This window comes from Paralichthys olivaceus, chromosome 13 (genome assembly GCF_024713975.1).
Source record: "Paralichthys olivaceus isolate ysfri-2021 chromosome 13, ASM2471397v2, whole genome shotgun sequence".
NCBI classification, from domain to species: domain Eukaryota; kingdom Metazoa; phylum Chordata; class Actinopteri; order Pleuronectiformes; family Paralichthyidae; genus Paralichthys; species Paralichthys olivaceus.
Genome location: NC_091105.1, coordinates 10,579,552 through 10,604,248, shown reverse-complemented (window position 1 = coordinate 10,604,248; position 24,697 = coordinate 10,579,552). Strand labels below are relative to the sequence as shown.

General features: G+C 41.8%; 2 protein-coding genes across 2 annotated transcripts; one reads left to right on the top strand and one right to left on the bottom strand.

Moving 5' to 3' along the window:
• Positions 1-264: 264 nt before the first annotated feature.
• Positions 265-2,099, bottom strand: LOC109633417 (H-2 class II histocompatibility antigen, A-U alpha chain-like). The gene is made up of 4 exons (XM_020093263.2): positions 1,826-2,099; positions 1,359-1,622; positions 977-1,258; positions 265-879 (listed from the first exon to the last, which is right to left on the bottom strand). The coding sequence occupies exons 1-4, from the start codon at positions 1,950-1,952 to the stop codon at positions 758-760; spliced, it is 795 nt and encodes a 264-aa protein (XP_019948822.2). The 5' UTR covers positions 1,953-2,099; the 3' UTR covers positions 265-757.
• On the top strand, positions 2,029-24,590 carry fam171a1 (family with sequence similarity 171 member A1). The gene is made up of 10 exons (XM_069536619.1): positions 2,029-2,087; positions 2,311-2,800; positions 10,348-10,575; positions 11,366-11,458; positions 14,372-14,530; positions 15,207-15,383; positions 19,310-19,426; positions 19,593-19,707; positions 20,365-20,482; positions 20,818-24,590. The coding sequence occupies exons 2-10, from the start codon at positions 2,689-2,691 to the stop codon at positions 22,369-22,371; spliced, it is 2,673 nt and encodes an 890-aa protein (XP_069392720.1). The 5' UTR covers positions 2,029-2,087; positions 2,311-2,688; the 3' UTR covers positions 22,372-24,590.
• Positions 24,591-24,697: the final 107 nt, after the last annotated feature.

The following is a 24,697-nucleotide window of genomic DNA, read 5'->3' as shown; positions in this document are numbered from 1 at the left end:
GAAAAATAGAAGTATGGACTTTTTTGTATCGTATTTAGGACATTTAACACAGTCACTCAGCACCTATTGTGTGTTTTTGACAATTTCCCTCATTCTCATTGATCCTTGTCCACATCTGCATGTCTTTCAGGTTCAGAGAACTGAGAACTAGTGTAAATTTCCACTACTTCCTCATTTGAACTGAATGATTGTATCATAAAAGTACATTTAAATTGTGAGAACTGAATGTGGAAGTGTGTGAAAGAAAAAACCCAGACAAATTAATTAAATCTCACATTGTTACGTAAAGTTTATTGGAATAAACGCATACATTTTCAAATAATGCAAATACACACTCACTCACTTTTGATGCAATAAATAATCTTAAACAATATAAATTCAAATGATGGGATTGAAATTCAGGTTTTTTATGTAGTTTTGAGTTGAGCAGTTCTACTTTGAGCATAAATTATTAAAATTCAGTTTCTGGTGATCTACGGTATATTTCTGCCCTTGGATCTGTATAAACTGACTCAATATTTTGTAGCTAGTCTAGGAGAAGTTAAATTAAACAACTGTATATACTGTTGGGGAATTTCATCACTAACAATGAATAATGTTTTATGAGTTCATCACATATTTGCATGTAGAGTTTAAGATGTAAAATAAGTTTAAGTTATCAGATAAATGTACTGGTGTAAAACTCTTAATATTACCCTCTGAAATATACTGGCGTAGAGATATACAGTGAGATAAATGTATCTTTAAGAATGAGAAATTAGTTTCCATGGTGTCCTTTGACAAACAGAAATGTACCAGCTGCTACCCCCAATAAGCCAAGACTCAGACCAACTCCACAGAAAACATCTGGTCCATGACTTTGATGAGTAAAATCAACTTCTGTAAAAGAAAGAAAGAAAATATGGATCATTTCAGACACAAGGAAGTGATTTCAAGCAAATATTTTCATCACTTTTATACAAGATTGCACAGTCACCCCATATTCTTGTTTTAGGCCTCTCCAGGGTCAAGTGCTCCACGGTGCAACTGTAAATGTCCCCCTCGCTCGGTGTGAACGTCAAGGTGGAGAACTGGTAGAAGGTCTGATCCTTATTGGGATAATATCGACTGAGTGACACCCCCTCCGACACCGGACGACCATTTTTAGTCCAGCTGACTTCGATGTAAGGTGGGAAAAAATTATTCACGAAGCAGATGAGGCTGTTTTCAACCCCCAACTGAGCTTCCTCTGCAGAGTAGATCAGAGTCTCAGGGGGATCTTTAGTGGGTTCAAAACAAATAAAATCAGCATTTTTCTGGATCCCGTCATTAAAAAGATCAATGTTAATCTACCTTTTTTCACGCAGTCTATTCCTTACCTTTGTTTTCTGGTGGATCTTTCTCCTCTCCTTTGCAGTATTTAAGAACTATATGACACATTTGCTCTGCTTTCTTGACACCTTTAAATACAGTTATGTCACCAAATATTGCTCTTGGGTCCAACAAGATAGATGTGGGCACGGTGTACACAAACTCCTGTCTGTCAAAATCTACGTATACAAGCTCTTCACCATCAACTTCTTCCTGCACCTCACTGGTACCATTTTCAAAGCAGCCCACAATAGTGATAGCTTCATGGGCAACTGAAAAAGAAAGTGAGAATGAAGAAAAGTATTGGTATAAAGTTATTACTAGAAAAAGCTATGGTGTAGACTCTGTCTAAGGTGGCTTCTTCTTCAAAGCTATTTTTATTTATAACAAAAGCTTAAAATAAACCCTTAGAAATTAATGTTTCCACAACTCTACAATGAATCTTGTGAGAACAGAGCAGTACATTCATTCTTACTTTGAGAACAGGTGCAGAAGATGTTGAGTGTCAGGATCAGAAGAGCGGAGCGCCTCATGTCTGAGAAGGAGAACACCATTGTTGAAGCAAAATCTTTATTCCTGTTTTTCCTGTAAACGCCTTCCATCACAATCACATGTAGCGGATCACGTGATAAACAAATCAACCACAGGAAGTAATGTGTTGAAAGCTGATGGCCCCACAGAGAGGACACTCTCCAAAGGGAGGCAGGTCTACCAAGAGACTAACCCTTCACAGACAGGTTTGTCTAACCAGCAGGCTCTTTGTTAAAGGGATAGTTCACCCAAAAATGGAAATTCACTCATGTTCTACTCACTTTTTAACATTGCATTTTACTTATTATTACTTACTGATGCCGTTATTATGTGATGATTATTATTATATATAAAATATTAATCAAGTTTATGGGTTTCTTCCTAGTCTGTTAATCAAAAAACTGAAAGAAACTTTCCTCTGGCCGGCAGGTGGCGCTGGGGGTCCGCCTATGTCAGCGGTGCTGCGTGTGGAGGAAGCCGCCTGTCGGTGCTGTTTCTGGGGCCTGAGGCTCAGAGGAGCGGGGCCGTCCTCCTCCATGACTCTGGACAGTCGATGAAAAAATCCACCGAGCGGCCAAAGGGCTGGTGATGCACGACAGCACCGAGCACACTGCGCTCTTCCCCGGCGTGAAACACCCAGGAACGCTGCGGCTGCCGGACATGGAGCGGGACCTCCTTCATGGAATAAACCGTGTGTGCGCTCATGTGTCCGGACAGTGAGTTTGGAAAAAAGCCGAAGATTTGGTTTCTACTTTGTTTTTTTGTTTTTTTTTCATTTAACCTGCGTTCACACACACATCTGCAGCGATGCGGGCTGTGGACCGGAGCGGCGCCGGAGCCGCGGTTGTTCTCTGCCTTTTGGGATACCTCGCCTCCGAAGCTGCAGCCAAAACACTACCGGAGGACACGGCCACGGAAGGTAGGACTGCGTTTGCACACGTTGTCCGGGGGAAAGGAGCTGGTTAGCGGCTGTTAGCGGCGGCTAATGGTGCCGCTAGCTCCTGGGATGCTGATGTGACCTGAACTTAGCTTAGCGTTAGCGAGTTAGCTACACACACACACACACAGAGGGAGCAGGAGAACTTCACCACCTCTCAAGTGTTTGAATATAAATCTGGTTTCTTACATCTGGGGGATATTTAAAACAATATGTGTTGTTGGGTTAGAAACTGTAGTTGAATGTGTTGCTGGTGGGGGAGAACATCTGTTGTTGAGGAGCAGCAGAGTCCAGCTGCTGGGATTTGTCTTTTTTTTTATCTTTCAGAAAACACTTTCTCTCTCTCTCTTTCTATCTATCTAGCATCACTGATCTACAGAACATATATCACTTCATCCAGTCTGCAGAGCTTGCACCGTTTGACATGTTCACTTGATTTGGGATTCAAGGTGGTTTTTAATAATAATAGTAAAACTACTAATAATAAACTTGATTTATAAAGCACTTCTTTAAAAAACAGAGTTTACAATGTGATTTGACAGCAAAGCAAGAAAAGTAAATGTAAGAGAAATAACAATCAGCAGGATGCAATGTGACGAGGAGGCCAGACTTCCACGTTTAGGTGGTGCTCAAATTAAATGAATAAATGTTGAGCTCTGTCGCATGAAAACTAAAAGCAGCAATGTGCCAATAAAAAATAGTAGAATGAAAAGGTGAAGACGATAAAAACACAACATCACTTGAAAGCAAGTCTATAAAAATGGGTTGTAAATAGTTGATTTAAAAGAAATCACTGACTCTGCGAGCCTTATCTCCTCAGGTAGGTTGTTCCACAGCTGAGGGCCCTGATGGCAGAAGAGTCTGGTTCAAACCACAATCTCTGAAAGTGGATGGATAAATACCAACCAAGTAGAGCAATACAAATGTTATCAATAGCAATAAAACATAAGTTCAATATATGTTGATATCTTGCTCATAAGTTGTGCACAGTGAGGAGGTGTAACACATAATTGATCTACCTCACATTTAAAAAAAATAAAAAAAAATTCTGTTTTTAATCTCTGCAAATAAAGACGAGTTTAAAACCTCATCCATCTCAAACTGAGTCTTTAAACTGAAATGAAACAATAATGTGACATTTTATAAGAAAAATTTGTGAGTATTATATTTGTGAGTATTATAATTGGTACAGTGGCAGCAAATTATTATTTTCTATCATCTTTTGTTGGATCATCTGATTTATAAAAAGTCACCATTTGCTTGCCATAATGTTCCACATATCTGATATCTTAACATTGTTTAAACCAACTTAAAGCAATTTCAGAGAGGCAATGTTTGGTTATTTATGCATCACAAATGAATTGTTGGTGTCACTTTTGTTCATATAGAATTTGAGCGACAAACAATGTGCAATTGCTTATAAAAATACGTTTCAACTATAAAATGCACTTAACATAGTAACTACTTGTCTTGACGCAACTTAAGTAAAAAAAAAAAAAAATTGAGTAACATATTATCCAGGACATATTATCTTCCACTTTGTGAGGTCTGCACACCAACTTTTGAACATCTGAACAGATCTGTTTTCAGAGGGTATCCCGTCACCGCAGCAGCAGACACATGCAGCGTTTCATAGCCACCACGAATCAGGATAATCTGCAGGAATCTCCTTCAGTCAGTCGCTTCAAAGACGACTCTGTCGAGAGGAGCAGCTAAAGTGGAACCACATCTGTTTTATCCATCACTTTTATCTCTCAGTTACAAGCTCTCATACTCGGCCGTCTGTGCTCGCCTTCCTTTTTGTGCCGGCCCACATTCTGTCCTCGCGCCACAACTGTGTTTACAGTGAGAGTATGAATGTAAACATGGAGTCACTGCCAGAGTTGGAAAATACAACAATGAGCCCCTATTGTCTCTAAAATGAACTTGGTAACTTAGTTAAATTAGTCCCTTAATTAGTTTTATAATTTATAAGAAGTTCATGACTTTTTGAAATAGTTAATGTCTTGAGGCTTGTCATCAGGCATGATAATCAGCTAAATACACAACAGAACCTCTGTGTGATGTAGAAGAAAACAAGGTATGATTTATTGAGAATTCACGAGATTACAATGTTTTGAAGTCCGTCCTGGCCTCAGCAAGCCCCTTGTTTTCCATTTCTTTCTCTCCGCTCTCCTTGATTGCCCCAGAGTGACCTTCACTTGTTCCCAAGAGAAAGGGGGTGTGTTGGGGTCGATACCGAGGATTTCTCCTGGACTGTCCAGCAGACTGTATGGATGACTGGAGCCAGACAGACAATCTACCCGCAGATATAGATCTCACTCACATTACTGCTGCCCATAATAGGCATGGCGTTGCCTCTCCAACAGGCAAACATTTGCTGAAGCTGTGCAAGGGCTGCTGGGAAGCAGACCAATCAAATCATATTGTCATCAGCTAGCCTGGCTTGATTTTAATCATGAGATGCTGGTGTGAGCGCTAACAGCAGCCCGCTTTGCCAAGGATACATCAGGTCACGAGAAGGCACTGAGCTCAGGGGCCGTGTCCACTTGCTCCTTAGCCAAAGAGCAGAACCACTAATGTTAAATAGAGCCGTATTTAGACGGGGGTTACCTGAGGTAAGATGAAGAGCGTCCATTTGCTCTTAAGCCTGGTGATGTAACCTAATTGCCGACTCCCCTGCTGAGTTAATGGAATTGACCACTGCTATCTAACCTTACTTTTAATCCAGGTGAGGGAAAATAGCAGGCCGGACAGCTATTGATAGCTATTGATATTCATTGTGATTGGCAGCGCTTTAACAGACAGTTGTGTGTCTTCTTTAATTTTTCCTCATTTTGTCTGTGCGCCTGTTTCTTGCTGTGACACGTTCAGGAGTTGCGTCCCTTGTTCCTGCTGGTGATTCATGTCTATTCTAGTCATATCTATTTGTATTCGTCAAATCGACACATTGAAAATTCGACGTTTGTTAGTCATATGAATGGTAAACAAACAGCTCCAGTCATTGTGTTTGCTTTTTCTGCGGCTGAACGAGTTATTAAATCCAGAAGCATAAACAACAGACTGTTGGCGCCTAAGGTTTAAAAGGCATGCGTGATTGTAGTTCTCATAATGATGAACGCTGAACTGGATTGTTTTGTTTTTGTGGTGCTCAAAATGATGAATTGATTGGTTGTTCGACAGCAGGGATGGATCATGCTGTCTTTAGTGCCCGATCCATCCTCCAATCTCAGGGCTGATTGTACTGTATATGCTCTGTAGATAAATGATTTTAGATAATGGAAATAATGAGGTTGTCATTAACTTTCCAATAATGTATTTCACACACTAGTAAGCAATTAGCTGTGAAGACATGGCTTGACTCTGCACCACTGTCTGCTCTGTGATGTGTACTGTGCTTCATGTGCTGCAGACAGAATTGTAAACAGTGGGGTCTGAGCGTGTGCTGCTAGATATACTATATGAGAACACTATTTGTAAATGACTGCATTGGAAGGTTGGACAACATATGTCAATATATCTGTGATAGTCCGATACCAGCTAGCTGATACTGGTTGATCTAATTGATCATAATAAATTGCAGGTTGTGGGATGGTAAAATAATTTGTGGATAGTTTTGTTATTGGTTTACTTCATTACCAGAACAACTCTCTAGTGTTACTTTATTCCAGACTCCACCGGTGCAGTTTGTCTGTTTCCTTGTCACATGATTTCTGGCTCCTCTCGTGCTCGACCATGTGTTGCGGCCTCAGATGGTGAAATTGCCTCTTTTGCTGTCACACTCTTTAGTAATGCTTCATTTTACAGGTCCTGTGTTTTCCAGATAATTTTATTCAAAACCTTCGTCACAATTAACTAAAACTTAACTGGTACTCAGTTGTTAATCTCTGTGATATTTTCCACAACCTCGCATGCAATGTATTTCTAATCATCAAATCTGGCACTTGGGAGTAACTGCTGAATCGAGGAAATTTTATAGCATTCACTGTTTTGTTTTAGTTTGGAATTAAAACAAAGGGATTTTCAATCCAATTAAAATTGAAAGCATTTAATTAAATCAATATGCAGCATAAAGGGAAAACCAAAAGAGTATTTACATAATACTAAGCAGATTTATAATGTAGGGCTGTTCAAAGTGTCGAACACTTGAAATAGTTTTTGTTAATCTTTCTAAGAAACTCAGATTGCTGTCAGTTTATTTCATATTTTCACTTTCCCAACTTCTTAAAAACTCTGTAATGTCCATTATTATTAGCTCCAAATTGCACAGGCTGTTGGACATATCTGTGTAATTAAGAGCTAAAACTTCTGGACATTTTTTGCTGTGTCCTCTAGTGTTGTTTCAGTATCTTGTGCCACATTAGTAATCTGCTCTGACGGTTCTCTGAGACAGTTCTACAAGGCCCTGCTTCACTAATTCTCCTTCTGTGTGAGTTTATTAGCTATCCCATATATAATATTGTTGTCATATGATTTATTATGATGGTATAATTTAAATCTTCTAGCAAACAAAAAAAAAATCACCTTTCTTCTTCTACAGCTTGTAAACAATGTGTTTGATTAATTTCATTATGAACCTTTCATTTCTTCACTGGCATCACTTTGACCTCAATTAATTTGTAACTGACTTAAATAAGCAGCGAGCACGAGTTGAAGTACAACTTTAATGCTAAGTGTTGTGTACAAGCAAGCTAACCACTTAGCCTTGTGCGCAGAAAGCATCTGTCTCCCCCTCCTCTGTTTGGAAGAACACCAAAGCCCTTCACACACCCAGTGGAGGCCGGCCATACCATGCATTTCCAGTTTATCACAGCTCACTTACACGAGGCAGGAATGCTTCTTCTCTGTGTATCATCTGATTTATACACTGACCATGAATTAATTCAAACTGGAGATAACATACACACAAAGGTTATTTTTCCTCACTGCTTCCTCCTCTTGGTGGATTTCTACTCTCATACAAACACACAACCACCCTGCTGCTTTGACTGCTGTTGTGTGAGATAATTGGTCTGAGATTGCAGCGTCGGTCAGGCTGAACTCTCTTTGATGCCTTTATCCTCCATATGGTACTAACAATCGCACAGATAAGGTTCAAAATAGTGAGAAGCAGCAGTGGAGTTACTGGTTTAGCTGCAGAAAAGTATTTCATTGTTATTCAGGCCAACCATCTTCTCTCCAGTGTGTCGGAGCAGAGAGAAGACTCTGAGCTTGTTTAACAATGATGTCACCACAGTACTGATTTATTGGATGAGGACTGGGAGGGGACTATTGCATTTGAGTGTGCATGTCTGGAGTCTCCCAGGGGAGTTCTTCTAAAGTGAGCACAGCTGGTACCCCTAAGAACATATCAGTGGGAGTGGGACAGGAAGTGAGGTCAGGGTCTCTCCAGCACACACACCAAATCCTAATGCAGTGGGGAGTTTCTGTCAAGGGGAAATCCAGCTTTAGTTTTCTCTGCTATGACTGTAATAAAGAGGAGGAATGAAGAGAGGGGTCAGAGGGCATCTTTACACCAGACCTTTTAGGGTAATGATGTGTTGTGTTTGCGGCCGACATGTTCCTTCGCCAAACCTCACTGCCTACAAAACACAACATTACTTCCAGCCAGGCAAAGGTATCATTTTGTGCACCGCTCAGTTTTTTAGGTGGAGCCTGCACTCGGGCTGAACTCTCACCAGATTTTGTCAGAGTGCTTCCTCGCTTACCACAGGATCTCTGAGTGGGGGGAAGGGGATTAGCCTTGCCAGCGGTATGTATGTGTTAGCGCGTGTGTCATGGAGGGTGGGGTTACAAGAAAGAGGTACAACCAAATTCATTGAGTATGGGGGAGGTGGGTATGTTTAGGTCAAGGGAGATGGAGGTGACTACTCTTTCAGCCTTAATTGAAAGGTCACCATGGGTCAGGCAGCAGTCAATCATAAACGGGGCCCACAAATGTCATGTGTCCAGAAACAGAGAAATGGCATGGGTCTTAGTTTTTTTTTAAAAATAATAATGTTTTTGTACCACGATTGTTTTTTTATCATACCTTTGGGATATGAAGCTGAAATAGATAGTTTGTTTGTTTTTCAGCTTGTGATGAGCATCCATTCTTAACAAAACTACTTTTAGCTTTGCAGGGTGGTTAGTAGATGTTTGTATGAGAAAAACATATAATAAATACAGCATGTAGTATTGTTTGGCATGGCAATTAGAACCACCTTACACTGCAATTTTGGGCAGTCACAAACTATTCTGAGAGTAAAATATTTGGAAGGATAACAGTTGATTTAGAGTGATTGAATACAACCTACCTGAAAACATTAATAGTGTCTGAAACTACAAACAAATCAGAATATGACATGTAATTATGCAGAATACACAAAGTAGAGTAAACATTTTATTTAAAAACAGTGTGTCTTCCTCCTTTTCCTTGGCTGCAGCTATTGTATTGAACCATATTCTGTGACCACTGTGAAGTCTGGTTCTGTTCATGCATCTCTTTGCTCTTCTTCTGTCTTTTAATAAAAGATGAGAGGAATGCCCAGTGCTGTTTTTAAATTCCAAGGTGAAGATCAACAGAAGCAGAGTGAAGGTCACAATTTTGCTGACACGTGCTTTAAATAAACACCTTAAAATTCTTCTTGAAATTCAATCAAAATATGCAGCAGTGTTTCCTATTAAATACCTAATGTGTCCTGTTCACAGTTTACAGTTAAAATAAGACCTCTAATGTATTGTTTAGCCCCATAGCTTCTTTGTAGGTCTGTGTGCAAACAGATCAAAGCGAGAGAGGTGTGCAATTGTAAGATGAGTTCTTGACATGTTACGTTTTTTTTAAACTTCCGTTAGAACTAGAAATTATTTTTGTGTTTTGTCTAAAATGTTAGAGAACAGATTTAATGCCTGTTATATTTTCCTGCAGCCTGCAGTGATTCATTCCGACTGGAACAGCCCAAATATATTTTTACTAGAATATTTTACCAGTTTACTGTCACATAACAAAGAAAGCAGCAAATCCTTCATCATTTATCAGTGCATCATAGTGCGTTTGTTGCACATCTAACAAACAATTTGTTCAGTCAGTTTTTTGTAATGAATGTAGTTCACAGCTCCTTTGTGAGCCGTTTTCAATCAACAGGCAATCTGTGATAGATTTTATTTTCCTCATCTCTATTATAGAAGGTGTCGTGATGTACAGTTGTTTTTCCTCTCTGGTCCAAGGCTTCTTTGACAGAGGGATATGGCTCATTGTTTTAGAGGGGAAGTGCCATGGGCAAGAGTCCAGGAAATGTTCAGATGGCCGTCTATTTGTGATTGGCCCGGGATGTGGAATGTCGTATCTGTGGATTTGAAGGCAAAGGGTCTGGCACCAAAACTGAACCCAGTTAAAAAGATGACTGTTATTATAACACCGCTGTGTTTTATGTGTACACATCACTTCCTGTCATGGTGGTTCTGAATTTATCTGCAGTGTTTTTCCCTCTCCTCGCCAGCAAAAACAAATTCTGTATACGTGGCTCAGTAAACGCTCTGTTTGTTCACAGAAGTGACTCTGAAAGTTCACCTGAGCGATGCCAGCACTCACCAGCCCCTGGGAGGAGCCACCATTCAGCTCTTCGCCAACCACACGTCTGTAACCACGGAAACCTCATCAGCTGATGGCAACACCTACCTGCGCTTCCCCTATCGCCTTGGGACACCACTCGTCGTCACTGCAACTAAACAGGGATATGTGCCAAACTCTGTGCCCTGGACTCCCTCTAGATTACCTGGTAGGTTTGTGTGTGTGTGTCTGTGTGTTAGTCTTTCTATGTTTGTGAGTGAGAGAGAGTTTGACGGATATTTTAGGACAGACACAGAGGGGATGTTATGAAATACCCACATTCAGACTGGCCATGCTGGCTTGCAGGTTATTGATTTCCATGTGTTCTGTCCTCTCTGTGTAAATGTATATGTGTGTGTGAGTTTGAAAGTGAAATCAAAATTGTGCGAGTTTGTGCCAGGTGTTGGAGTTAATGATAAGTGGACTGCTCCATTACTAATTTATTACAATAGATGCCAAAACCCAGCAAGGGGGATGCTTAAGCTTCCCTTTCACGGACACACACTCTCACATACAGAGTACCTCCCACGAGGCTTGAGTACAGTGTGTGTGTCTGTCTGTGTGTATGTGTCTGTCTGTCTGTGTGTGTGTGCGTGTGTGTATGTTGCAGTCGGGAGGGGGCACTCAAGTAGGGGGGTTATCATAAGCCAACGGAACGGCGGCCAATTGGATTATCACGCTTACCAGCTCTGAACAATGGAGGAGTGAAAGGAAGGAAGGGAGAGGAAAGAAATGCAGTTTGCTGGGTCAGACTTGTGTCCCGCACAGCAGACAGGATGAAAGCTGGTCTATTAAAAATGCATAAAGATGGTTTAATGACTTGTTATGTCTGATAGTGATTCCTCTCTCTCTCTCGCCAGGTAGATAACAATTTGTTTCTTATCTGATTGTGAATGGTTGTGGTCAGTTGATGCAGTGTGTGCATGTGTGTTAAGTGTGTGGTTCTGCTTGTGTTCCAGTGTTTTCCTCCATCAGCCTGGACCTGCTCCCAGAAAGAGCTGCTACTCTGATGGTGTATGAAGATGTGGTGGAAATTGTGTCAGGCCTACAAGGTAAATACAGTGTTTAGTGTAGATACCAACTAGCCCCAAAAAACAGTTACAGTGTGTGTGTGTGTGTGTGTGTGTGTGTGTGTGTGTGTGTGTGTGTGTGTGTGTGTGTGTGTGTGTGTGTGTGTACAGTCTGAGACCACTTTCCCATTCACTGTCATGTCAACATGCTATTTTAAAGCTGTTTTCTGGAAAATTGGGTCATTTTCGGGAGTTTGTCTTTCTCGTATGAGGAACGTAGCAGGAATTTGTCAGTGTCATATGCGTTCAGACAGCAACTTCAAGCGATAAGTGGCATCTGGGTAGGGCATGCTGGAGGCAGACCATGGTGTATACATTCAGCTATGAAAATCAAAATTACAGCGTATTGACATGAGAACAATCTCCTGCAGCTTTCCTCATATGTGAAAGGCAAACTGGAAAATGTCTGGACCCAAATTTCCCGGGTTTCGACTCTAGTCGGTAAACGTCTTCTATTCACAGGACATCGACACCAGTGGTGGTCCTTATCACCAAAAGCTCCCGAATCTTGTCTTTCCAAGTTTACGTCTGCATCGACAGCCACGTGTATGGCACCTCTTTTTCACTGCATGTCTAAAGGCAGCTTATGATCAGCTATACTGAGATGGCAAACATTAAACATCTGCATTCTAATATGACTTTAGACTCTTAATCTTTTTAAAATTAGATTCTCAGCCATTCACCCCACTCAACAATCAGAATGAACACTGGTTTATTTATATACAGTTTTTTTTATAAAAAGTTGAGATAATTAAACTCTATATTAAATTACCTATTGTTAAGTGAGATCTCATAGATTAGATCCTGAAAAATCCACCTTCCTCCGGCCACACACACACACAAGTATACATTAAGAGTCTGTCTTTGTTAGTCAGTCTCTTTGTTAAGGTAATTATATTAGATAAGGCTTTCTCACTCAGGCAAAATCAATTTGGTCGTTTCGTCTGCTTGGTCTTTTGTGTGTCTCTGGAGTAATTTAACATGTCAGCTGTGTTGTCTTGCAAAGAAACATCGGACAAATCACATAAATACACAGACGCCATTAACATGTAAAATCTCTTGCCTACAGTAAATGCCTGAGTGGAGCATTATGTGTTCTCTCTGTTCGACACACTGTTTGTCATGATGTTGTGAACTTAGGCGCCCAGGGGGGTGATAAACTTGGCGTGTGGCACGAGGAGAGAGAATAAAAGAGGGGGGGCAGAACGTGAGGAGGAGGATGATACAGTATGTGCTGGGAAGTGAGGTTGTGGGTGGAGTAGTCGGAGAGAATAGGGGTGAAAGGGAGAAAGGGGGATGGGCTGCACAGTGTCCAACAGAAGGAGGAACAGATGAGGTGAAAGAAAAGTGGAGGGAAAGAAGAAGAGAGGAGTTGCGGAAGCCATCGGACAAAGAACAGAAACTTGGTCAATTTCTTTCACCAACACAGCCACAGAGGAAAAATGACACTGGAATTTGAAGAACAAGACCAAACTTCAAAGTGAAAAGATCCGGTCGCTCTGCAGAGCCAGACTTCATGTAGAGTTCGAACTAGAAACACAAACATGGTGAACATTCATATACAGCTGGATCTGTGTCTCACTGCTCAGGAATGTGTGCTCGGCACAGTCGGACCACAATGACATCACCTTGCTGAGTCCAGCTACAAGCAGATTTTACTGTTTATTGCTCTTCATCCGTAATTCATTAACGTCGAAACAGAGACTGGTCTCATGCAGGGATGTAGACAAATGAAAAAGAAACATTTAATTGCATGGCAAAATATCAAAAAGAGGCATCACAGTGGCTGGGAGAGCAATGCATTATATTTACTGCACTGATCCAGAGTTACCTCCATTAAGCCTGATTTGATAGTGAATTTATGAAAACACATTAGGCAAAGACGAGGAGTAGAAAATTGCTGTGTAATGTGTTTACTGTATGGGAAGTTTGGGGATTTGAGTTCAGATTTCTCCATTAAATTTAACAGGGCAACTGGAATAGGAAGTTAAGTTTGCAGCAGCTGTAGCTCAGGAGGAACATCCTCGAGCAAGAAACCGAACCCAATCGCCCCTGACGGCTTTGCTGGCAGAGTCTGAATGGTGTGTGATAGAGTGCTATATATAGAAGCCCTGTATGATTGTGTGTGTGAATGGGTGACTGTATATTGTAAAGTAAAACACTCTGTCTGCTAGAAAAAAATAGCTCATATAACAAAGTTTCAAAGAAAAGTGATAAATCATTTTTGAATATCTTTAGCAAACAGTTAAAGAAGTAACTTCTTAAATATTTACAATCCAAAGAACTTCTGTTTGGTGTATATATATTTTCATATGGTCACAAGCTCTGGGTAGTGAACGAAAAGAACAATGTTGTGAATACAAGCGGCTGAAATGAGAGGGACTGGGGACTGTTGAGGTGGTTCTAGATAAGATGCCTCCAGGGCGCTAACACCCAATGAGGAGGAGACCCCGGGTTGGAGAACTCCCTGGAGGGACTACATATCCCATCTGGCCTGGGAACACCTCGGGATGCTCCAGGAAGAGCTGGAAAGTGTGGAAAGAGAGACTGATTTCTGGGATACCCTACTTGGCCAGCTACATCCATGACCCATGCCTGGATAAGTGGAAGACGATGGATGGATTTTTATAGGGAATTTTATGCCTACATTAGAGAGCGCGAAGAGATGACAGGAAAAAATATAACTGTGGTCCTCCTAGGTCAGCAGGGCTATGTTAAAAACATACAAAACAATCAATTGCCATGCTCCCAGTTTGTTTTAGACTAATGTTACTTTATTCATGTCATCTTTGTTTATGTTTTAAAATATTTTTTAAACTATAAAAATGAAACCACTGGATATGAATTAGAGGTTTCCATGGTTTCTGATGTATGTGTATTTCTGTTACTCTGCAGGTTTTAGACGTCAGCCTAATGTTCATTTCCAGCGCAGAGCTCTGAGCCTTCCTGCCAACACTTCCTATGCCAACCTGACGGCTCTGCTCACCGTGGCCAGCTCCCCACCACACATCCAGCACTTCCCCCACCTGCAGGTCCTCAGCGGCAATGGCACAGGTGAGGCTGGAACTGGCAAACAGCTCAAAGCAGTTTTAAGACTCCACGATAGTTGGGTGTTGTTGACAGGGGAAGAAGACTACTGGGAGGGGATGCGGAGTGAAGAGTAGAAGCAGAGGTACATCAGAGAGATGCTACCCTGGAGAGGCCTCTACTTCTGACCTCCTGAAACACAATAACCCCTGTGTGTGCTTTCCGTTATAACACAAGACCCGTGTCTGCGAGCTTTCAGGCATCCACGTTTTGGTGTGTCTTTGTATGTGTGTTGTATGATTTTGTGTGTCCTTCAGCTTGAATACCTCTCAAAAGCCCCCCCCCCCCACACACACACACACACACACACACACACACACACACACACACACACACACTGTGCGTCTTCTCTCATCTCCCTCCAGGCAGCACCGACATACTTGTGCTTTGTGACACTTTCCAACCTTGGTCACTCTCTTTTTTCACTCTCCAGCACATTTCCTTCTATCCTGTCTGTCCTTTGTTTTCTTTCCTGTCTGTCTTTCCCCTGACAGCTCTCCTTTATCTACACTGTTTTATGTTGCTCCCCGCCTCCTGCTGCCCACTTTTTTTCCTTGCTCCCCCTCCTGTGCACCTTACTCCCACTTTGGTTGCTTTTTGGTACATGTTTCTCCCTCTTACAATTTCCCTGCTTCACTCACAGGAGCTGAGAAGAACATTGAGTTGACTCCCGTAGCAGCCATCTCTGTTCATCTACTGGCCAGCGACGGTGTGGAGCTGCAAGTGAACGAGCCAATCACCGTGTCTGTGCCCCTGCCGGCTGACAGCGGCCTGAAGGAAAATGATCACATCCCTGCTTGGAGATTTGACCCCCGCTTGGGTATGTACTGAAAACAAACACCAAAACTTTATGAAGAACAAAGTCAACTGTTGTGAGCGTGCAATGCAGCAAATTATTAACTACAGTAATGAAGCCTGCTTTCCATGGGTAAATGATTTGTAAAATTTGAAAAAAAGGAGCATTAACTCGAACCACGAGCACATTAACACAGTGAATGGATTTATTCATAAGGTCACAGAAAAAAGTTAGAAAAATACGGCACCACATTAATCTGCAAATTAAAACATGAGTACTGCGACACATCACAAGGTTGGACCATGGATGCCTAATCTTTTCAAACTCAGTTTAATCTTGAGAGCATATTAGTTTGTAGTCCTGTAGCAGAGACACTTCAAACCTCTCTGGACCCAAAGATTGATTTCAACCATCTTAAATCTGTGTTGTCAGACATCCTGCACCATGAATAACACGCCCAGCTCCTATTGGACAGGCCGAGCAGAAACACAGCCATTAGATCGTCAGTCGATCAGTCAGATATGTCTCCACTACAAAGCTGAGCGCTGTGTGTACATTAGTGTTATATTTCCACATCTACTGTTTCTCCACTTTACATTCATGCTGTACAAGTGCAGGAGAAAGGTCTGTCTGGGCCTATTAAAATTCTTGTGGTAAAACAAAAAGGTACCGTGTTGTTTGATCCAGAGTGGAAAAGATTAGTCATATAATCGTCTTTGTAGTTCAAAAGCAAAATGTGGAGCAATTTTGGTAATCAAATCTTTTTTAAACCCGCCTTTAATACATTTTGGGGACATAATGGACAGGGTGAAAAAATGGATAAGGGCATCAATCCCAAAAAATAGCAAGTAACAAATATCATTTTCTATGTTACAGCAGAGACACTGGAATCATTGACACAACCCTAATTCTCCTAGTCCTCTCTTTGTCCTTTATATGATTGAACTGAGAGCCTTTGGATTTAGGACCGTTGATTGGACCAAAAACACAATTTGAATATGTGACCTTTGGCTTGGAGGAATTGTGACGGGCATATTTAGTTTGTACAGCCCTAGACCCTGACTGAGTTATTCTCTGATCATAACCAATCTGACAAATAAACAAGGAAATCCCTTTTTACATGGAACAATTCTAAATATGTTATCTTCAAGTTGAGGGGGAAGCTGAAAGAGGCAGAGAACAGTTGTTGCAGAGTGGATTGACGCATTACCCCTGCATGCCTCATAAATGTCTTCCACTTTAAACATTCTCCAAATATCCCCTTAAAATATTCAAGCTAAGAAAGGAAAACTTTATTGGGCCAATGGTTTGTTTAAAATCTCAACCATGGTTTATCTTGTGATGGTTTTTAAGGATTTCAGGGCTTAGTTTAATGTATGAACTTCCAAAGCTTAGAAAAAGGGCTTAGATAAAACTGAAAGAACACACACACACACACACACACACACGCACACACGTAGCCTATGCACAGCCTGTAGTGGCAAGTATTTCCACAACAGAAGCTATCCCTGTACCCCTCTCCGGGCCACATCTCATGTTCCTTAGCAACCCACCAAATAAGTAACACAACAGAAAGACCCGACTCCTGATTGAGATTCTTCACTGAGTGGTACTGTGTGTGTGTCTTTTATATGAGTTAAACTGAGGACAAAAAAGACACTCAAAGAAAGAACTTTGAAATCTGTCTAGTGCCCTTTGGAGGAAAGATTCGGGCTGATAAAAACTTCCTCACAAAGAAGCCAGTTTTGTTTACTAAGTGCACACATGGACCACACGCACGCACACAAAAACCTGTTTCTCTTGTATAACTGACAACCTCATGTTTTGTGAGACATCAAGTGAGCATTGGGCTGAATGATGTCATATTTAAACAGATCAAGTTCGTTTGTGTTATTCATAAACAGACACACCTTCATGCTGAGAGGAGTCAGATGATGCACATAAGAGCCGACTGCTATCTATGAATGATGCAAGTGCTGAAGTAAAAAGCCCCATCGTCAGCTGTGTTGACTTTGCATGAATGGCTTCAAAGCAGAAGTCATATGCAAACTGTATTGACATTATAGCTGTTTGTATTGTGTCTGAGCAGTTGTCAGACTGTCAGCACTGTATTGTATGGAAGCGTGGGAACAGTCATTAAACGTCATGATGAGCCAGGTCAGTCGCACAGAGAAGGAACCCCCCCCTGTTGAAAAGACAGAACTGGAGTGACTCTGGGTAGAGCTGGGCTGTGTGTGTGCATGTGTGTGCGTGTGCAGGCCTGTGATGCTGAGTCACAGAGCTTCTCTAGTTTCTCCCTGCCTCTGTTTCTTTTGCATTTTCCCTTATCTCTCCTTCCATTTGTCCCCTCTTGCTTCCTTGTTTTCTCCCCTCTTCCCTTTCCGTATGTATTTGTCTTTCTTTGAATATCCTCTCCTTCTTGTTTTGTTTCCTCCCTCTTGAAGATTGATGCTGACTCCTGACTTCTTTTTGTGCAACTACAAATAAACATAGGAACAAAGTAGCTGTCACGATGCTAACCCTGAGACTTTCGGGGGGGGGGGGGTGTATCCCTTCCTCTTGGTGCAGATTTACTGTGAACCAATCAGTCAGTCCTTTTGGCTTTGTTGTGGTTCTTGGCACTGGTATGGTTGGAGCTGCCATTGTGTTTCTGTTCATTGGCTCCCTCTGATATTGGACAGAAAACACTGCCTCCCTGTGGAAAGGTACTGCCACAACACTCCCTCCTCTCTAACATTCATGAGCTTGAATCAGCGGTTTCCCAGATACTCATCAGGGTATCTCCTGATTGTGTCTAAAATTGTCTCAAAAAGCATTAAATTCAGTTTCAGGAAAAATAAGGTATGTAGAAGGTATTAAAAGTCTGGCTGTAGCCTTTAATGGTAGTTGCATACATAATGTTATTGTACCAAATTGTGGTCTGTTGGGGGAAGTTATGAAGTACAAGTAGGATTGTGGGTTGTTTTTAGTGTATGGGTGTGGTGGTGGGAGAGTGGTTCAGTTAGCACCACCACAAGACCTGTAGCATGGAAGGAAGCTCACGGTCTTGTAATGGGAAAGTGTCAATTTCAGGAAAAACTTAATTAAATTAGATGAATTAATCATTTAATCATTTTACTTTACTTTCAAATCCTTGTCTGGATTCATGTTCCATTCATTTGGTTAATTATATTATAATGAATAATATACAGCTAGGTATTGAGTAAGAGATATTCTGCATACTAATTACCTCCACCAAGAAAATATTGTTTTGTTATTTGTTTGTTCAGAATTATGCAACAACTGCTCAACCGATTTCTTTGGAATTTAGTGGAAGGGTGGGACATGATGAAAGCTATTACAGATCTGAGTGCAGATCCACATAAAAATCTGGATCCAGTTAATTTTAATGTGGTTTCAATGGGGACTTTTGGCCTTGGTGAATGTAAGCTCTCTACTGAGTGCCTTTCTAGCTACATTATATTCATTCGGATGTGTGTGTGTTGTTGTTTTGGATGAAACATGGTGTGATCATGGCTGTTGCCAATAAAGTGGTTGTCAAGTAACTTCAAAGGGTTTAGTAACAGTACCAGATACAGGAAATCCTATATTATAATAATAACTGTTAGCCATAATCACCCCGACTATTTTTCCACCCTACTGTGTTAGGTCTGATAATGAAACTGTGTGGTGTTCTAAATGTGTTTAGATTTAACTAACCCTGCGGTGACCCTGATAACTGAGTTTACCTCTGTCACATTATTGAATAGTTTGGCCTTAAACGTAACTAGTTTACTTAGATAAATGAAGTAAAGTGGAGAGCTGCTTTATTGAGTTACTGAGAGTCAGATGGGAGGTTCCTGCAGGTCATGTCAGTTGTCTTCACACAGTGAAGGTGGGGCTGACACAGAATAAATGTTGAGAATTTGATTTCAAGCTCTGTGATCGTGCGTGTGTGTGTGTGTTTGCAGGTGCCTGGATAAAGAGCAGCTGGGGTCATGTGCAGAAGGAGGGCAACCAGCTCAGTCTGACCTACATTGCTCCTCAGCTAGGATATTGGGTGGCCGCCATGTCACCACTGCACTCAGGTGATAAACCACTTTGACACTGATTGTATTTACACTAGAAACTATAAAAAATATAACGTTAAACCAGACATAACTCTCTTGGCAGTGTCACATCCACATGTGCTCACAATGATGCATTCCATAAGTAGTCAGTTTTGCAGACAGTTTCATATTTTCCTTCCTACAGATCCAGTGGTTGCGAAGGATATCAGCACATACCACACTGTGTTTCTATTGGCCATACTGGGAGGCATGGCTCTCATTCTGCTTTGCCTGCTGTGCCTTCTGTTGTACTACTGCAGGTTTGCCAAACAACCTTTCTACAGAAATATGTTGCATCTTTAAGACTGTCAGAGATTCATCAGATTTGTCTCTAAATGGAGGAAGCTTGTCAAGACTGAACAAAAATGAGTCAGGTCTTCTGACTGGTTATTTGGAAAATTTGAATGTACTTAGGGTTTATTTAAGCTTTAATACTGTGATTGTTGTCGATAATGTCCAGTTATGTGCTTAAACAACTGCACAGGAACAGCCATCACCTTAGCGATAGTATCTCTTGGTATAGTATTGCTCTTCCATAATGTAACTGAAACAAATATGTAGGCGCTGGGTTTGATCTGAATCAATTGTTCATATTTCTGCAAATTAAAAAAACTAACATTAACATAATGAAAAGGTTTAAACTCTCAGGCTCATTCCTTTTATACATACCTATACCTGTTCTTCATCTTCATCAAAATTCCCATGGAGGTGCATAGTTAGTCAGGCTGCTGTTTGTCCTAGTTGCAGCACAAATGGTGTAATACAGATTTTAGCTCACTTAAAACAGACTGGCACTTTGTTAGTCCAGTAAAAGTGCCTTTTTTGTTAATTGTCAAAAGGTTTATTTATGGAAGAAGCTGATTTCTCAAATTAATTTTTATTTAACCTCTGCTCTTTTTGTATTCTGTGTTGTGCAGGCGTCGTTGTTTGAAGCCTCGAGGGTCTCGCCGCAAGTTCACAATGTCCTCCGGTCTGGACAGTAGTAAGAGGGACCAAGCCACCTCCATGTCCCACCTCAACCTCATCAGCAATGAGGTCTGTCTGACATTCAGTGAAGAGTTTATTCACTAATGTGTAATGTAGATATCAAATGGAGGGAGTACCTTTAGAATTGAGACCTGGTTGGCTTGGTTCAAACTCTTATGTTGGCCCATGTTTGTCAAGAAAAGTGACAAAATCCCACTCAGTTCCAGGGAGGTGCTGTATTGTAGCTGACCCTGTGTTTTTTGCAAGCCTTTGGTTGGCAGAAAAAGCACATATAGAACATATGGATATATCAAAACTGTCTCTGCTCTTTCCCTGTGATTAAATTACATATACAGTGTTTTCTATGTGAATATTTAAATAGTTTCTTACTGTTTTTGTTTAAGGTGCAGCTGGAACTTGTTTCTACAGCAACTGAGCCTGACATGACCACACCGATGCTGAAGCCTTTCTCATATGAGCATCAAGACAATCAGCGTCAGCACAGCTTAATCCATCACAGCAAACACAGCCGCTCCTCTCTCGGCAACAGCCACCATGGCTCATCTCTTGGCAACCTGACGCCTCGCAGCAGAGACTACCGGCAGTCTGTGGAGACGTTCCAATTAAAGGCCGGACTTTCATCTGGGACAGACCGGGGCTACCGCCAATCATACACCTCCGTCTGCTCGTCCAGCAACCCAATTTCAGATGCATTGTCGTCAGCCATTCATGGTCAGGTGTCAGCTAACCAGCTGAGCAATGTTGGGATTGTTGATTGTATCTCCCCTTGCTCTCCTCCCCACTCCCCCATTAGAGGGGAGGGAGTTGAGTGCAGGGCTCCTGACTACCTTCTGTCCCGGTCTGTGGACCACCTGGAGCGCCCAAGCCCCCCGTTGCTATCCCGTCCAGGTCAGCTGCTCTGCTGTGGATCTGTGGACCTCCTGAGTGGGGGAGAAGGATACCCAAGGGTGCGCCCCACACTGGTGATCCCAGCACACTACATGCGCCTTCCTGGGGAGCACCCACTATCCGGTCAGGCCCTCTTGTTGCAGACTGACCAACAGAGTGACCTGGAGACCATCCAGGCCGAGCTCAATGCCTCACATTCCCAGCAGCCCCTGGGACAAACCCGCACAGACTGCTTGCCAGGTCCCACCAAGCAGGGCGACCGAGAGGGGCGTGGCCTGCCTGAGTCTCTGTCTATTCCAGGAGCTCTCGGCGAAACAGCTTTAGTGGAAATAAACAGTGAGGACACCTTGTTGGCTGAAAAGACTTTGATGGAGCTCAGAGGAGGAAAACCTCTCCCTCACCCACGAGCCTGGTTTGTCTCACTGGATGGACGCTCCAACGCTCACATTCGCCACTCCTACATCGACCTCCAGCGGGCGGGGTGCCAAAACAACATGCCAGTGTCAGGAGGTCAGCAAGGTGGGAGGCATGGCAACGGCAATGATGCCAGTCTGGACTCTGGCGTGGACCTGAACGAGCCGAGAGTGGGTCGCAGGGGGAGAGATGCAGAGCGGAAGGAAAGAAGGATTGAGAGAGACAGGTCGAAGAGCACAACACCAGCCATGACCTACACTCAGCTGGTGTATGTGGATGATCTGGATCGAGGAGGCAGCGAGGAGGAGACATCCAGTTGCAGCCCTCAGGACATCAAAACAGGACATGTCCTGTCAGACAAAGCAGTGGGTCAAAGAGAAGAAATGGGGCAGGGGGATGTGGAGGGGAAAGGAGTACAGGCGGTACAAATACAAGAGCAACCCCCATCACTTTCCTCTTCTTCTCCTGCTTCTCCTCCTCCTCTGCCGACACCAGAGGGAGAGACTTTCCAGTCTGAACACACGCTGATGTCAGTATCTCCAGATGATGATGCAGTGCAGGAGGATGGTGAGGAGAAGAAGAGTCCATGGCAGAAGAGAGAGGAGCGACCCCTGCTGGCCTTCAACCTGAAATGATCCACAGATGGCCCCTTAAAGGATAGGTTCACATGTTTTTAAAATTTTAAAATACCCAGAATGCCCATATTGAAAGTTTTTTTGGTTGTTCCTACTTTCCATTTAGGCCCTGAAGAAATCATCATTTTCAATGGCAAACCACATTCCTTGTTCTTTCTGATCCAGAAATTCAGTTCTTTATTATTCTCAATAGGAAACAGATGGGTTAAAGTTTAATAATTTAAAAAACTAATTACAAAAGGCAAAAGTCCAATAAACTAATTTGCAAGGAACCTAAACTCAGGCCATACTCAAACCATGAGGAATATCACTTTAAATTTGAGATTTAAAAAAAAGTGAACCTATCCTTAGATCACGACCTCCCCCTCTGCCGGGACTACAACATGAAGGATATGACCATTTAAAATGAAACTCTTTGTTCTTTTTTGCTAGCACTGAGGAGTATTTCAGCACTGGGATCCCCTCTGGTCCTTAACGTGAGGGGGAGATTCCGATCCTTCATGAACTTCCATCTTCCCTTCAGGAAGTGACCACTGTCCACTTTGTCATTCTCACGACACACTACATAGACAGTCCACTCTTCAAGCGTGATGTACACACAGCCTGAGGAAGGCAAATAGACTTTGATGGCAAGAAATGAGAATATTTTATGCACAACAAAATATGCCTTTTTTATAAATAGACTTGTGAGTGTAAATGAACTGTAGAAACAGATGATGGGTGTTTGTTTTTTTCTTGAGCCATATTGGCCTCAGTCCACTGGCAAAACCTGGGAACACACTACCCTCATTGAAAGAAAGATTATAGCCCATATTTAGAAATCATTCAGACTGATTTTTAGAATTATGGAGCAGCTTTTCACAGTTGGTTTGGAAATTAACTCTTTTTGATGTTTTCCTGGTTTTAGTGCGAGCAGCTGCTGTTGGATGCACCTGCACAATGATCAGCCCTGATGTGAACATGTAAATCCTGTACTTTGAATAGTTTTGAATATGTTGCTAGAATTGAATCTAGTTAAAGAACGCTGTACGGTTGTTTACATGAACTCCACAGGGGGATGAAGTTTTTGAACTGAAGAAATGAAACCACTATCCGCTTCTACAGCGTAATCAGATAATGTGACACACCACTACGCTGGTGGATGAGGATCTAAGACCACTACGGAACTGTAGCTCTACCCAGAGTAATTGTGAGGTGCATTAATATGAAGGTTTTTTTTGTATTTGGTGAACCACTGACTGGCATATTGTTTTTGTTCTGATGGCTATGCATCACTTTTATACGTCTTCTTGAGATGCCTTTTTTGTCATTTTAATCACTATGGTTTTAGTTGCCAACATGAAGTATTTTACCAAAAATAGGCTCTTTATTTTGTTTTATCTTCAAATATTTTAAGGGCTTTTCTTCTTCACCTGCCTTATTGTTAGTTACAAAAACAAACACACACACTAGTACATACCTGTTACCTGAAACCAAACTGTTTTTCGCTTAATTTCCCCTTCATGTCTATCATTTCCTAATGTTCCAAGTGCCTTTTGAACAACCTTATTCAACCTTATTCATTTCTCACCTTTTTTTGCCTTCAGCTTTCCTCCACTACCTCAGCCCTCCCTTTCTCTCCCTCTTGTGAAAGAAAGCATGCAGTAAAACTTTCCTCCGCACTACAAGCTACACTGCAGACATCTCAGTAAAATGTCTACCAGCTGCTGCAACAGTAAAAATCCTCTACAGCAATCAACAAGGCAGCGATTTCTCTTTTTCAGTGTAGCACAAGATACATAAAGCTAAGTGTGACTGTATGTAAAGCTAATCTTCAGGTCATTTCAATGCATTTTCCTTATTTTTATGTTTCTGGAGGGAGTGAATGTTTGTCTCAAATGTTTTATGTGCACCTGTGTGTTGGTGGTAGTGTCCATCTGCGATGCTGCCGGCTGTGAGTTTGTGTTGTCGGACTGCGTGTTCATGTGAGAGTGCTGACAAATAATCAACAGACATCCACTCAAGAATCATACAGTCATAACAATCAGAGAGTGTATAGTTCTTTCCTTTTCTCTACCCGTTCAAAATGTTGCTTGAATCGATGTTGTGAACGACCTCTTCTGTCCCACGGCAACCTCCGCTCCGAGGGTACAGTTGGAGTAGAGCAATCCTGTGTGTGTAAATCAGTTGCTTGCATTATATTTGAAGCCTATTATTCTGAATAAACAGCCAAACTGGAAGATTTTGTGTGTCTGTGTTTGCATACTTATATGTAGGGGTAACTTTCAGGCTGAGGGCAAATAACGTTATGTTACAAAATGACATAAATCAAAGGGATGTCCACAGC

What these genes read in the sequence shown, in the direction of transcription:
- fam171a1 (XM_069536619.1), top strand. Translation starts at nt 2,689, where the DNA reads ATGCGGGCTGTGGACCGGAGCGGCGCCGGAGCCGCGGTTGTTCTCTGC. An exon ending in CCTCAGCGGCAATGGCACAG is followed by an intron (nt 14,531 to 15,206) that starts GTGAGGCTGGAA and finishes CTTCACTCACAG; the next exon opens with GAGCTGAGAAGAACATTGAG. An exon ending in TCAACCTCATCAGCAATGAG is followed by an intron (nt 20,483 to 20,817) that starts GTCTGTCTGACA and finishes TTTTTGTTTAAG; the next exon opens with GTGCAGCTGGAACTTGTTTC.
- LOC109633417 (XM_020093263.2), bottom strand. Translation starts at nt 1,952, where the DNA reads ATGGAAGGCGTTTACAGGAAAAACAGGAATAAAGATTTTGCTTCAACA. An exon ending in AGATCCACCAGAAAACAAAG is followed by an intron (nt 1,259 to 1,358) that starts GTAAGGAATAGA and finishes AACCCACTAAAG; the next exon opens with ATCCCCCTGAGACTCTGATC. An exon ending in GCCTAAAACAAGAATATGGG is followed by an intron (nt 880 to 976) that starts GTGACTGTGCAA and finishes TTTCTTTTACAG; the next exon opens with AAGTTGATTTTACTCATCAA.